At 42.1% G+C, this 14,406-nt stretch overlaps 1 protein-coding gene across 1 annotated transcript in view; it reads left to right on the forward strand.

Moving 5' to 3' along the window:
- Window positions 1–14,406, forward strand: part of Als2 (alsin Rho guanine nucleotide exchange factor ALS2) — a 66,856-nt gene that overhangs the window by 44,824 nt on the left and 7,626 nt on the right. The window contains exons 14-28 of the mRNA XM_076932058.1: window positions 313–444; window positions 794–922; window positions 1,895–1,965; window positions 2,311–2,377; window positions 2,751–2,953; window positions 3,073–3,138; window positions 4,223–4,321; window positions 4,838–5,002; window positions 7,540–7,651; window positions 8,016–8,093; window positions 8,862–8,995; window positions 9,495–9,659; window positions 10,986–11,103; window positions 12,292–12,449; window positions 14,173–14,295. Of these exons, the coding sequence (XP_076788173.1) occupies window positions 313–444; window positions 794–922; window positions 1,895–1,965; window positions 2,311–2,377; window positions 2,751–2,953; window positions 3,073–3,138; window positions 4,223–4,321; window positions 4,838–5,002; window positions 7,540–7,651; window positions 8,016–8,093; window positions 8,862–8,995; window positions 9,495–9,659; window positions 10,986–11,103; window positions 12,292–12,449; window positions 14,173–14,295 (1,820 nt within the window). The remainder of the gene's footprint in view (window positions 1–312; window positions 445–793; window positions 923–1,894; window positions 1,966–2,310; window positions 2,378–2,750; window positions 2,954–3,072; window positions 3,139–4,222; window positions 4,322–4,837; window positions 5,003–7,539; window positions 7,652–8,015; window positions 8,094–8,861; window positions 8,996–9,494; window positions 9,660–10,985; window positions 11,104–12,291; window positions 12,450–14,172; window positions 14,296–14,406) is intronic.

Here is a 14,406-nt window from a genome sequence, read left to right on the forward strand (position 1 = left end):
TTTGTATTTTCTCACATGGTAGTATCATTAGATCCAACCCACCTGTCCAACACCAAAGGACCCTGAGAACAAAGCAGGAGGCCACTCTCTCTGAGTCCTGCAGTTCTGCAGCTCTCTTCCCAGGACTGGCACCAGTGTCTGCCCTGTTCACACGCACTTGACTGGAGTACTCTGAGATCAGCCTGTTCCCTGGCTCCCTTTACTGTGCCACCTGTATTCTCAGGCTGAATTGTCTGCCTGGGTTGACTATGACTCGCCTGAAGCTCGTGAACAATGTTTTACGCACTTACCCTCTTATTCATTGGTCTCTAGACATCTCCAGAGTATCAAAAGCTGCAGGATTCCAGTTCTTGTTATGAGTCTCTTGCTCTCCATCTCGGCAAGAAGAGGAAGGAAGCAGAATACACACTGAGCTTCTGGAAGACCTTTCCTGGAAAAATGACGGTAACCCTGCCCACTGTCGCTGCTTCCTCCAGCTCTCCTTTCTCTGCTCCTCGCTTGTTGGTAGCAGTCGTATTGAATGATGTGTTTGTTTCTGAGAATGCAATCATGAATGTTCTGGATCCTCGTACCTTCCCTGGTTCCCAGGGGTCCTCTGCAGCCTTTGCCCTTTAGTTTGCTTGCTACTGTTTTAGTCTCCTGTGTGTTCCTCAAATGTAGTTTTAGGAAACATCAGATGCAATAATAAAATATGTCTAAAAGATTCCCCTAAATATTTCTTAAATCTAGTTTTAAGATTTACTCCTCTGCACACTGAAGTAAGGCTCACTGACGTTTATTCCCTCACTTGTAGGATTCCTTGAGGAAGCCAGAGCGCCGGCTGCTCTGTGAGAGCAGTAACCGAGCCCTCTCCCTGCAGCATGCTGGCAGGTTTTCTGTGAATTGGTTCATTCTCTTCAATGACGCCCTGGTCCATGCTCAGGTAGGATGGATTCTTAGCCGAAAAGAGGCCTTGGGAAGTAGATAGCTGTGAGAAGTTTCATGATGGGCTGTGTTGAAAATGTGGTATTGGGCACTTTCACTGTTACATGAATGTCAGTGTTCTCACAGAAATCTGGGAGGTATAGCATACTGTAGACCCAGGCTGTCCGGTACAACCTGGTGCTGCCAGGCTGTGACCCACACAGCAGGTTATTGTACATGAAGACTCTTAGCAGCCATAACACAATGGTAAACGTTAGAGTATCTGAATGTATATAATCTATATAATATATTGTATATATAACATGTATTATATGTAATATACATATAATATATTATATAATAAACACGAGTGTGTGGTGTACTATGGTAGCTATGAGGTCACTAGGCAAAAGGAATTCTTTGTTGTTGCTTTGGGACTGTCATTGTATTATGATAGTGGTACCATCTAGCACATGGCTGTGTACTGTCAATTTGTTAAGCATTGTTGTGATTTATTTGTAATTGTTGCATAAAAGAGAATGTTGAATTCTCTCCTGGTGTTCGGTGTATATGAGCTTTTGTTTCTTTTGTTTTTGTGGTTGCTAGTTGGGGTTGAATGCAGGAACTCTTTTTTTTTTTTTTTTTTTTTTTCTGTTTTTATTTTTTTTCTTTTTTTATTGGATATTACATTTACATTTCAAATTTTAGAATGCAGGAACTCTTAAAAACGAAACACCTCCTCTCTCTTTAAGCTGCATGCTGAGCCAAGGTTTTTTTCTAGCTTGAGAATGAGTGTCAGCCATGTGAGGGTCCTTGTATCAGAGATGGGAAGACCCACCAGAGGTTATGATGATATAGCAGAGATGATGCCACCCACCTGTTCTTAATCATCTCAAGGGGCTTGTACTATAATGCTGTGGAAAGACTTGATAGAGACCTGGGGGCGGTGGGTGGTGTGGACTCACATATGCGCCTTCATGTTTTCCTACAGTTCTCTACACACCACGTGTTCCCTTTGGCTACCCTCTGGGCAGAGCCACTTTCTGAAGAAGCTGGTAGCGTGTAAGTGCCTCCTCTCCTACTTCTATTTCCTTAAGTGGGGTGGTCGGGTTAGGAAGCTGGCTTCTCATTCTCACTTGTCAACACATGAGATAGTAAAGTGCCCCTTGGTAATAAAATGTCCTGTATGAGGACCATGGTTAGCAGCAGGTGGGCATCCCCATGGCTCACATGCTGTGGTGACAGAGTGCTGTTACTCTGTATCTTGTCCTTTGTGTGGAGCTCAGATTTAAAGCAGGAGCCCTTATGCTAGTTCTTTTCTCCCCATGGGGTGAGGGGGAGCGGGGAGGGGAAGAAGATGTCTGCTGTTGCTAGATCTATTGGTGCTTATCCAAATGAACATTTTAGGAATGGCTTAAAGATAACCACACCTGAAGAACAGTTCACGCTCATTTCTTCAACACCCCAGGAAAAGGTTAGTGATTGCTTTTAACTTTGGCCTTTTCTGTCTTTTATATTCGTAGAAAAAGAAATAAATGTTGTTGCTTCATTAATAACCATTAAATCAAAACTAGATTTTTGCCTTTTTGTTTTGTTTTCCTGAAATAGTCTTGTCATGTAGCCCTGGCTAGCCTTGAATTCTTTCTGCATTAAACTCTCTTAAGTGTCAGGAGTACAGGAGTATTCCATGATGCCTGATTGTTCTTTGTAATTCTATCTATCTATCTATCTATCTATCTATCTATCTATCTATCTATCGAGTCTTACTCTGTGGTCCAGGCAAACTGGGTCACACAGTGTAATGCTGAATGGGTTATTGCTTGCTGACATGGGCTTTTTGTTTTCAGACCAAGTGGCTTCGGGCTATCAGCCAAGCTGTGGATCAGGCTTTGAGGGGGACATCCGATTTCCCACTTTATGGAGGTGGCAGCAGTGTTCAGAGACAGGAACCACCCATCTCAAGAAGTGCCAAATACACTTTCTACAAAGATACCCGCCTAAAGGATGCCACTTACGACGGGCGCTGGCTTTCAGGGAAGCCTCATGGCAGGTGAAGAATGCTTCATATTTGTTTCCAGGGAAGGAAAGGTTTCCAGTCACATGATGGTAAGAGCATTATTTATCTGAAACGTTAGTAGACAGTTACTACTTTTTGCTTATGCCTTGCAGGGGTGTTCTGAAGTGGCCCGATGGAAAGATGTATTCTGGCATGTTCAGGAATGGCCTGGAAGATGGGTAAGCATACGGCTTAAAGTCAGAGAGTAATTTAATCTGGTCACAAGTTACTTAATGTTGGGAGTTGCTTTTCAAACAAGCGGTTGATTTGTGTTGTGTAGGCATGGGATGCTGTGTTAGGATTCACATAGAAGATATATGGGCTTGTAGACATTGAGGATATTTATGTGAGCCAGATGACACAGCACTGTCGCCTTTACACAGAGGACATAGAGGAATTTTATTTTTAGTGGTTTTACAGAAATAACCACCCCATCCCTCCCCGAGCTTGCTGTGTCGAGGATGGACTCTAGGGTCTTGGGAATATTGGGCAAGTGCTCTACTACTGACCTGCACCTTAGGCCTGCTTTTAAGTAGTTTCAAATTTGTTTCCCTGTTAAAAGGGGAATTTTGCAGTAACATTATTGTAATACTGTACTGACATCAATTTTGGATAAGTTTGTTCTGGGTTTTTTTGTCATATTCATTCATTCATTCATTCATTCAGTGTAATGTATGTGTCTGGGTACACATGTGCCATGCCCCATGTGTGTCTAGAGGACAACTTTGGCATCCAGTTTTCTCCTTCCACTATGTGAATACAGAGGATTTGAATTTGGGCCACCAAGTTGACAGCAGGTAGCTAATGCTTTTACCCACTAAACCATCCATGGTCTGTCCTGTTAGATTTTCTAACATTCCAAATATATATATCTACAAGAAAAATTTATGGCAGTTAGATATTTTGTGTCCTCTTAAAGAAACAAATTATCTTACTATTAAAAGATATATAAACTGGAGAAGTTAATGTACATGAGTGATAATGTCAGATTTTGTGATTTCAAGATCTTCAATAGGTTTAGAAGGAAAGCGGACTTTGTATTATCTGCTTTACTCTACTTACTAGAGAGATGTGGGAGCTGTTATCTACCATGACTTACCGGAGGGATGCTGTGAAGTAGTGACAAAGACAGGCGAGGACACAGATGCCCTGCTTCTCATTAGCCTTAGAATAAAGCATTTCACAGGTGACTCAGGAGCAGGCCTGGGGTCCACTTCTCTCAGACTTTGCATCTGTGTATCTCCTTGTTATTCTCCTTGGCAGATACGGTGAATACAGAATCCCTAACAAGGCCCTGAACAAAGAAGACCATTATGTAGGCCATTGGAAAGAGGGGAAAATGTGTGGACAAGGAGTCTACAGGTAACCACCTGCATCGCAAAGGTTGCTGGTCTCATGTTGCCTCTTCAGAGATCCGTGTAAAACTAAAGCTTGCGTGGACAGAATTTCTAAGGAGTAGATTTTATCTTTTTATTAACCAAAACTGTGTGCAAAGTCTTCATTGAAAGAGCTTCCCTTCCTTTATGGCATGATGTAATATTAAATGTGTCTCACATCTCCATTGTACCTATACAATAAACCCTGATTTCTACACAAGTCTTACCTAGAAGTCGATTTCTTTACTCGACTCTAATCTAGAGAAAACTTTATGCCTTCTTCGTTCTCGTTGATAGCTCATTATTTTATTCCTATAAGAGACTAAACACATTTTTCATGTTAATGCAAAATATTATTCATGTTACCTTTGATTTTTGGGGCTCAGTTCTTCAAACTAGAGGGTTTTTGATTTTTAAATGCTCAATAATAGTAAGTATAATTTTAGCTACCCATAAGCACTTTGTAATGTGCCTATTATCTTTCTGTCCTTTCCAACCACAGCTATGCCTCTGGTGAAGTGTTTGAAGGCTGCTTTCAAGATAACATGCGCCATGGGCATGGTCTTCTCCGGAGTGGGAAACTGACTTCTTCTTCTCCTAGCATGTTCATTGGCCAGTGGGTGATGGATAAGAAAGCAGGATATGGTGTCTTTGATGATATCACCAGGTACAGTCCTCTGCTTCTGTCTCAGTGTGTACAGTGAGAAGATAATGTTCCTACCCCCTCATGCTATTTCCTTACTTTTAATTATTTGAGCTCACAAATGAGCGAGCATGCATGCATGCATGTGTGTGCACGTGTGTGAATGCATGCCTGTGCAATATGAGTGCATTGTCTGAGGAGGACAGAAGGGAGCATTGGATAATACCCTGGAGCTGGAGTTACCAGGGGTTGTGAGCTGCAGATGTGGGGGGTGGGAACTGAACGCTGGTCCTCTGTAAGAACAGTACAAGCTCTTTATTGCTGAGCCATGTCTCTGGCCCCCCCAATGATGAAGACTAGAACGTCTTACACTTAGTCTTAGCCAGAAGACCAAGAAACACCAGCTGTAGCATCTTAATTTGACAGCATTAAGGAAACTTTTTGGTTTGGGATGGTGGCACTTAGAGGTGTGTGCTTGTAATCCCAGCTGAGGGAAGCTGAGGCAGGAACGTCTAAAGTTTGAGGCTAGCCTGGGCTATATAGTGAGACTTAGTTCACTTCACCCAGCACACCAAAGAAAAGAAAAAGAGAACTTACCATAAAGAAACAGGGATCAGGAATCTTTTTTTTTCTCCTTATGGGCCAAACAATAAACTACTTCACAAAGTCAGGGACATTCAGAATTCACATGGATACTGTTTTTTTTTTTTTTTCCCTACATTTTTACGTATACAAAGGTTTTATGACCTCAAAAAAGCTTCCAGATCTTTTAATTAATTAATTAATTTCATTTGAGATCAGCTCTGTAGCCCAAGGTGGTCTCAGATTGTCTATACAGTCAAGGATGAACCTAAATTTCAGACCCTCCAGTCTATATCTTCTAAGTGCTAGGATTACAGGTGTGTGCCACCATGCCTGGTTTATGCAGTCCTGAGGCTCAAAACCACAGCTTTGGGTGTGCTAGGCAAGCATCCACCAACTGACTTTCATCCTGTGCCTTCTAGGTCTTTATTATACAGAAAAAAACCTTTAATGAAAGTCAGTAGGAAGCAGGAATGGGCAGAAGAGATTAGTAACAGACCAGCACCATCGGGGCTGGACATAGACTATGTTAAGTATAGTACACCTTCCTGTCATGCTCATACACCTCCTTAAACTCAGGTAACCAAGCCGTAGAGAGCAGGCTTATTCTTCTGCTCTCATATTTGATTTGCTCTAATTTACTTTGGATTTAATGCAGTACCCCTCTTTATGTTAAGCACCATAGCTTCTGTAATATGGGAAATTTATTTTGTGTTTTTGTTTGTTTATTTGAGTGAGTTAAGGATAGCCTTAAAGCTAGCCTTGAACTCCTGATCCCCTCCCTGAGTTCCTCTCATTATATTAGGATTATAGGCATGTGCCACCAGGTTCTGTCATAATGTGAATTTCTTTTTAATTACTTTTATGGGCCAGCAAGATGACTCTGTGGTAAAGACATTTGTTACTAGGCCTAAGGACCTGAGTTCCATCTCTGGACACGTGGTAGAAGAGAAAACTGACTCCACAGATTGTCCTGTGACTTCCATACATTCGTGCCCCACCCTCAAACACACAAATTGAATATATAACATGTAAAAATTTTAATTTTTTTTTTAAATCTCCAAACCATAGATATTTTTTCTTTTTTTGAGACAAGATCTCACTATGTACCCTTGGGTGGGCTGGGACTCATAATGCAGATGGTGCTGGCCTGCAGCTCACAGAGACCCTCTGCCTCCTGAGTGTTGGGTTTAAGGTATGCACCGCCATGCCCAGCAAACTGTATGATTTAACAAGTGGTTTATATACCTCTGCCTCCCTCTTACCCATCTCTAGCCAGGGCTTTGAGCATGTACCACCAAGCTACTTCCTACCTTATTTTATGTTTTTCTTCTCTCTTTGAGAAAAGATCCTTCTCTCTAGCCTAGGTCTGGCTCAAACTTGATCCTCCCGACTTATCCTTCCAAGTGGTAGGATTGTAACAGTGGCCCGCCATACCTAATTCATATTTTATTCTTTTAGTAGAGATGGTAAAAAAGAAAAAACCTTCTAAGTTTAAGTAGGTAAAAGTTAAATGTTTTATGACAAACTTTAGGAAGGAAAATTATTCAAAGTTTTGATTCAATTATACTTTAAATTTGTGATGTTCCTTTTTAATTACATATTTTATTATGTGACAGAATCACATTGTGTACTCTGGCTGGTCTTGGTCTCTCGGAGATCTGCCTCCTGAGTGTTGGGAATTAAAGGACACTCCACCATAGACATTTAATAACACATCTTGAAGTTATCGAAGAGTATGTGGAGTGTTCTCAGTCTGCTGGGTTGTGTGTCAGGCTCCTGTGGGAATGCAGCATGACTGACATGTCCTTGGCTATCACACCATCTTCTCTTTGAGGAGATGGAGTGAGCCACTTTGACCAGGATGATAGCAGCAGTCCAGACCAGGCGTGTAATTGAGGTCCCTGTAAGAGGAGTTTTTTTCTTACTTTGTCCTTGTTTTATTTGGCTTTTATCTTAGTTTTCTTATTTCTGTGCAGGGGAGAGAAGTACATGGGAATGTGGCAGGATGATGTATGCCAAGGGCATGGGGTGGTGGTCACCCAGTTTGGGTTATACTACGAAGGCAACTTCCACCTTAACAAAATGGCGGTGAGTGGACTGTTTATATGTGTTTCGTATCAGCTTTTGAAATCTCCTATGTCCCCAACCTTTAAGTTATCTTTTAATTAATGTTATACTTTTGTTTTGGCTTCTTGAGATGAGGTTGTAGTCTGTAATCCAGACCAGGCTGGGACTCCCTGTATGACTCCCTGCCTGGCCTGGAACTCATCGAAAAACTGCTACTGTTTCTTGATCCTGGTATCCCAGGCCTGAGCCATCATTCCTGGCCCTGTGTGACTTTCTTAGAACTATTTTCTAATATTTTCTACTTTGCAGATGATGGGTGTGGCTGTGTGCACTTTCAGGTCTTCTGTGGTCTGTCTTGTGACTTGTGTTTTGCTTCTTCATATAGGGAAATGGGGTTTTGCTTTCTGAAGATGATACTATCTATGAAGGAGAATTTTCCGATGACTGGACGCTTAGTGGAAAGGTTGGAAACAACTTTGTGCTTCTGTTTACATGCTCTCATTTATTTTTCTTGACTTTAGACAGTTTTTAAAGAGTCTAAATACATTTTGTGCATTAATATTTAATTGCCTCAGCATATTTTCCCATTAAACCTCTGATACTCCTCGGAAGGAATTGGCCAATAAACCCCTGTGTAGTCAAGGATGACCTTGAACTTCTGGTCCTTCGGCCCCCATGTCCACATGCTAGAATTAGAGGAATGTACCACAATACTCTAGTTACTCTTTTGTATGTTTTCAAAAAACCGACTCTGATTCAGTGTATGTGTGTTTTCCCACAGTACGTGGGTTTCTATTTCAGTGGTGTCTGTTCTTCATATCCTTCCTTTTCATGTTGGGTTTAGTTTGCTCCTTCCCTCATCCCACTTTCCCAAGATAGAATCTCAGAGAGCGATTTAGACCGTTTGGTATTTTCTAAGGCAGATAGATGTTAGCAGCTGTGACATCCCTCCTGAACACTGTCAGCAGTGGCCTGTGACTGGGATACAGTGTGTGTTTCACACAACTAAAAGTCTTCCCATTCTCCTGTTCTTTCTCTTTACCCTACCCATGAATTGTCTCATGTGTTCTTTCTGGCAAATGCATGCATGCATTTTTGTTTCTTAATCAGAACTGAGAATGTCAAAAAAGCAAATTACAAAGGAAAGTGTTAAGTGTGTGGTACTGGTTTTCCTCTTAATTCTATAAATGTAAACATTTTTCTAACTCTGCTTCTCTTTTGCTTTAACCAGGGAACACTGACTATGCCAAATGGAGATTATATTGAAGGTTATTTTAGTGGAGAATGGGGATCTGGGATAAAAATCACTGGGACCTACTTCAAACCTAGCCTCTATGAGAGTGACAAGGACAAGCCCAAAGCCTTGTGAGTGCTAACTGGGGTAGTTACTGAATGTTTTTGAGTTGTCATGCTTTCATCAAAGCAGGTTAATATTTTAAAGCAAATTCAAAAATTTAAAATTGTTTTTTTAAATATGATATAACTTCTATGAAGTTATATCTTCCATGAAGTCATGTCGTCTGCCACCTATATAGATAGCCTCATCTGTAGTCCTATCTTAAAGCATATGCCCTAGCGCACAGGTGCAGATAAAGGAATGACCCTGCTGGGAATGGTGCAGATGCTGGTGACAGGAAAAGTATTCTGAACTGAAATGTCAAGAAAAGCTCAGACATACATTGGCATGCACACATACACACACAATGTCTATACATGTGCAAGGGAGTACACACACATACAACATGTGCACATAGTTTGGGTCGCAGAAGTATTTGAAGTTTATGGTAAAAAGTCTTTATCCTTGGGGATGAATTTTCACAATGCGGTGAAGGATAAATTCTGGCGCGGCTCACTCTGTCAGCAGGAAGCTGGGAAGCCTGGCAGTGGCCGCAGACGAGAAATGGAGAGCAGTGTTTGATGAATGTTGGCGCCAGCTGGGCTGTGAGAGCCCAGGTCACGGGGAAGTGTGGAAAGCATGGGATAATATTGCTGTGGCCTTGACCACCAGCCGTCGCCAGCACCGAGACAGGTGAGCAGACACCTGCACAGTACATGGCAGAGCACGTTAAGTCAGGAGCTTGAAACCAGACAGTGATCAGCTCTCCTATACTCAGCTACAAATGTAATATGATTGCAAAGTGTAGTGTGATTTGAAAGTCAATGAGCTTGGAAGCTCCTGGCCAAAGTATGTTCAGAGCCAGCACAGTCACATTTAAAGAGGAAGATCCTGACAGTGGCTAGAAGAAAGTGTGCACCACACACGGAGCCCCACAGTCAGTGAGTGAGTGAATTGAGTGAGTGTGTGTGTGTGTGTGTGTGTGTGTGTGTGTGTGTGTGTGTGTGTGTGTGTGCAGCATGTAAGTAAGAGCCTGCAGCTCAGGGAGAAATGGCCCAATATTTCCAAAGCACTAAAAGAAAATTACAGATGGAGAGTTGGAGAGATGGCTCAATGGTTAAAAGCACTGGCTGCTCTTCCAGAGGTCCTGAGTTCAATTCCCAGCAACCTCATGGTGGCTCATAACCATCTGTAATGGGATTCGATGCCCTCTTCTGGTGTGTCTGAGGACAGTGACTTATATAAATAATTCTTTAAAAAAATAAAAAGAAAATTATAGATGGACTTGTTGCTCACCTTTCTCCTTTAGCTTTTATCCTTTCTCCATCAGACTGTCTTTGCCTTTTCTAACTCAAAAGCATTGCTGAGTATTTAAACTGATTTCCCCTGAAACAGTCCTGAGTATGCTTGCAGGTAGGTGTTAGCTCTGTTCCTTACTGTTGAAATACCAAGAAATGCCCCTGGAGACAGGACTCAGGTTTATAAGAGCCTCAGAGCCTCTACAAGGGGCTGCTCTTGTAAAGGACCCAGGCTTAATTTCCAGCACCCACATGGAGGCTCACACTGTCTGTAACTCCAGTTCTTGGGGATAGGGATTCTCTTCTGGCATCTGTGGTCATATGCACATATATGGTGCATGCATACAGACAGACAGATATATATTTTTTCAGGCAAGATATTTGAACACAAAATATGCCTGTGTATAGCTGCTGCAATTGATTTTCTAGAAATTGGTTTTCTGCTACTCTTCATTTGCGTTTGGGTAGCAGGTCAGGTGTGTGGAGTACATCAGGCTTGTGCTGGGTGAATATACCCTCTGGTCAACCAATACCACTGGGTACATTTATATAAGCTCAGGTCAGCTGCTATTGACAAATGTGTTAGGCCCGTGCTAGGTGCTCGGTGAGCAAGGTGGGTCTGCCCGGACGCTCCACTCCCTCCTCAGTTGGTGACTGTTCGAGGTGCACATTTACAGCTGTTCTCATGTGAAATGCTGGCCTTCCCTCTTCCTCTTCATAGTCCAGAAATACTAAGCCGTTCACAGACTCAGACCCTGGAGAGTTTGGAGTACATTCCCCAGCATGTAGGCGCCTTCTCTGTGGAGAAATATGATGACATCAAGAAGTATTTAATAAAGGTAAACAAGTCAAAATGACCTCAGTTTTGTGAATTAATGATCAAACAGCTGTAGAACTGGGTGTGCTCATGGATACCTGAAGTCTCTGCACATGGAAGGGGCCAGGACTTCTAGGCCATCTGCTAAAAAATATGTAGCCAGGCTGAGTGGCATGAAACCTTGTCTCATCTCTACTCTACCTGTAGACTCTCCAAACAAACACAGTCATCATTCAAATGTTAGCCTAATTGGTTTTACTTTCTCTGTTTTATTTGCTAAATCTTTGACTTTTAAAAAAGATGGTCTCACTGTATAGCCCAGCTGGGCCTTGAGCTCAGGGTAATCCTCCTGCCTGAGCCTCCCAAATGCAGAGATTATAGGTTTTAGCCACTATACTTGGCTCTGGTTTATTTTTTTATAATTGATAGATATCTAGTACATTTATATATTCTATATTGATTGATTCAGGATACTTAGGTGTCTTTGTGATGAAAAACAAAGTCCTTTCTTCTGCCTGTTTTGAGCTGTACAATATTGTTAGCCAAAGTCATCCTCTGTAAAAAACACCGTTACTAACTCTTCTGCAGTAGAAAACCTGAGCCATAAAAAAGGACAAAGTGGAATTCCTGATGTAGAGTATCATCACAAGAAAGATTTTAACATTTTAAACTTAACAAAAATCAGCCAGGCACATTTCTGTAATTTTATCCCCTGAGAAGCTAAGGCAGGAAGGTGAATCACAAGTTTGAGACCAACCTAAGCTAGTACCAGGACCCTGTTTCCAAAACAAACAAAGGGCAGGTGCTGGAGAGCTGACTCAGCAGTTGGGAGCAGAGGACCTGAGTTCTCCCAGCATCCACATCAGGCTGCTGAGGCTTTGGCCTCTGGGCATCTGCATGCAATCACACACACATAATTCTTGAAAAGCAAAAATAAAACATGTCATAGGATGTATATGGAATGTTAGCTTGAAGAGAAGCAAGTACTGACGTTGCTTCTGCTGTCCTACAGTGTGAGACCTATCTCAAAACAAATATTCCCAACCATAGCTCCTTAATTCAGACAGACTAAAGATTTGGGAAGTGAAGGTATTTGAGTTTTCCTGACCCTGACTGACTCCTGACACCATGGAAGTGGTTTATTATGGACTGGTTCCTATTGCTATTGCTCTTGCTGCCTGCTGATCATGTTTCCTGCTTCTGGTCTCAGGCCTGTGACACTCCTCTGCACCCACTGGGCAGGCTTGTGGAGACCCTGGTTGCAGTGTATAGAATGACTTATGTGGGTGTAGGGGCCAACCGCCGGTTACTGCAGGAAGCTGTGAAGGAGATTAAGTCTTATCTCAAGAGGATTTTCCAGCTTGTGAGGTAAGATCGTTACACTGATGTTTGAAAGCTGTAGAGTGTTCTGTTAATACTGTGGCATCTTCAACCTAAGTCTAGACGTTGCAGTCTTGTGAAGTGCTTAAATGTCTTCCTTTATAATAGGAAGTATTCATCCAAAAATGGCTTTATGCTACAGATCCATAGATAAACTAAATAATGGAAGGGCATTTTTAATTGTTCATGTGGTTTTTACCACCTTATATGTGTTCTCATTTAAGATTAATGAAGGCTAAAATAAACTCTGGTTTTCTAAGTCTAATACGGTGTAGATTTAACTTCTAGGCTTAATCATGCCCCTAAAACCTAACCACAGAATAGATTTCATTGAAGGTCAGTCTCTGAGGATGTGTCCAGTTCTGTCCCTTCACAATAGCACCTTGTACACTCACTGACTCAGCAGATGCCAGATGAGCACTACAGTGTCAGCCAGACCAAACACTGAAGAAAGAAAAGTCTTCTTCAGCTTATGAACTAGCGTAAGGAAGAGCAGATGACACATGCAGTATATCGTGTGATTATCTCTTTAAAGAACAAGGAAAGGTGAGGCAGGAGCTAGAATGAAGTGCTTGCTGTCTGCTTCAGGTCTGGACGCCTGACTGACCAGAAGTATTGAGTGGCGAGACACGGTTAAATGTGCAGGAACTGGCGTAGAGAAGACAGATCCCAGCGGCAGCAGCTGGAGTTGTAAACCAACAGTTAGTTCCCTGCTGAGTTACGTAGGAGTTTGCCCCAGAAATGTCCTTCTATTAATTACCAAGCTCAGAATGCTAAGCACACTTGGAGTGTGTCAGGTTTGGAGGAGCAGCGTGTTTGTGAAAAGCGTCCCTACAATGGGAGTGTTTCAGCTCCAGCCTTGGCTAGGTATGTGTGCTAAAAAGAACTTTCTTTACTTTGCTTTTTAGTATTCCCAGCTATAAAGAGAGCAGAGGTAGATGGCAAGCTGTAACTCCATAAAAAAATAGACAATATTACAATATCGAAAGGTTTAAGTCTCTGAAGTAAACCAGACAGTAAACATATGGTAGGCCCAGCAACATACCAGAAGTCAAAGATAAAGGCCTAGAGCCCTGGTCCTCAACCTTCCTGATGCTTCAGTCCTTTAACACAGTTCCTCATGCTGTGGTGACCGCAACCATAACGTTATTTTCATTGCTACTTCATAACTGTGATTGTGCTACTGTTATGAATGTAGAGTAGCTATCTGATGTGTGACCCTGCCCCACAGATTAAACCCACTTCTCTAGGGCAAAAATCAAGGCATGGAGGGAAAGCAAACCCAGGGAATAGTCAATAATTTAGTCCCTTTTCATTTGAAGAATTAACTTTCAGCAAGTCTGCATTTTAGAAAGAGTTTTTAGAAAGAGTTTTAAAATTTACATTGAGATCTCTGTAGTTCACTTGAGGTTATATTCTGAGACTAATGTTCAGAGTTAGTTTGAGTTTCTGATTTGAGTTGATGCAAGTTGACTTCCAGTAGAGAATTCCTTACTCAGATAAACCCCTGCTGGGTAGGGATTTTGGAACTGTCACTTAGTCACTCCATTCCCATTCTGTAGGAAGCATCATTTGAGGCTCCCAAGGAGCTAACATAGTTAAAGTTTAGTTTCATAGGCCCTTAGGTAGATCAGCTGCTGGAAGTTCATATTTACTATTTTCAGCTGCTCTGGACCTAGAATCTTACAGTTTGTTTTCAATTTTCACTTAGGTTCTTGTTTCCTGAGCTTCCTGAAGAGGGCAGCACAATCCCCCTCTCTGCTCCTCTGCCCACTGGAAGGAGATCTTTCTGTACTGGGAAATCGGATTCCAGATCCGGGTCACCAGAGCCAGGGTGAGTTGAGCTGAGTGAGGTGGTGAAGACATGGTGTGAAGGCTGCATGGACTCCTGAGGGACCTCAAAGATGGCTGCTTTCCCCAGGCCTGGTTCCTCATTTCCTCAGAG

The sequence above is a fragment of the Arvicanthis niloticus genome, chromosome 3, assembly GCF_011762505.2.
Source record: "Arvicanthis niloticus isolate mArvNil1 chromosome 3, mArvNil1.pat.X, whole genome shotgun sequence".
NCBI classification, from domain to species: Eukaryota; Metazoa; Chordata; class Mammalia; order Rodentia; family Muridae; genus Arvicanthis; species Arvicanthis niloticus.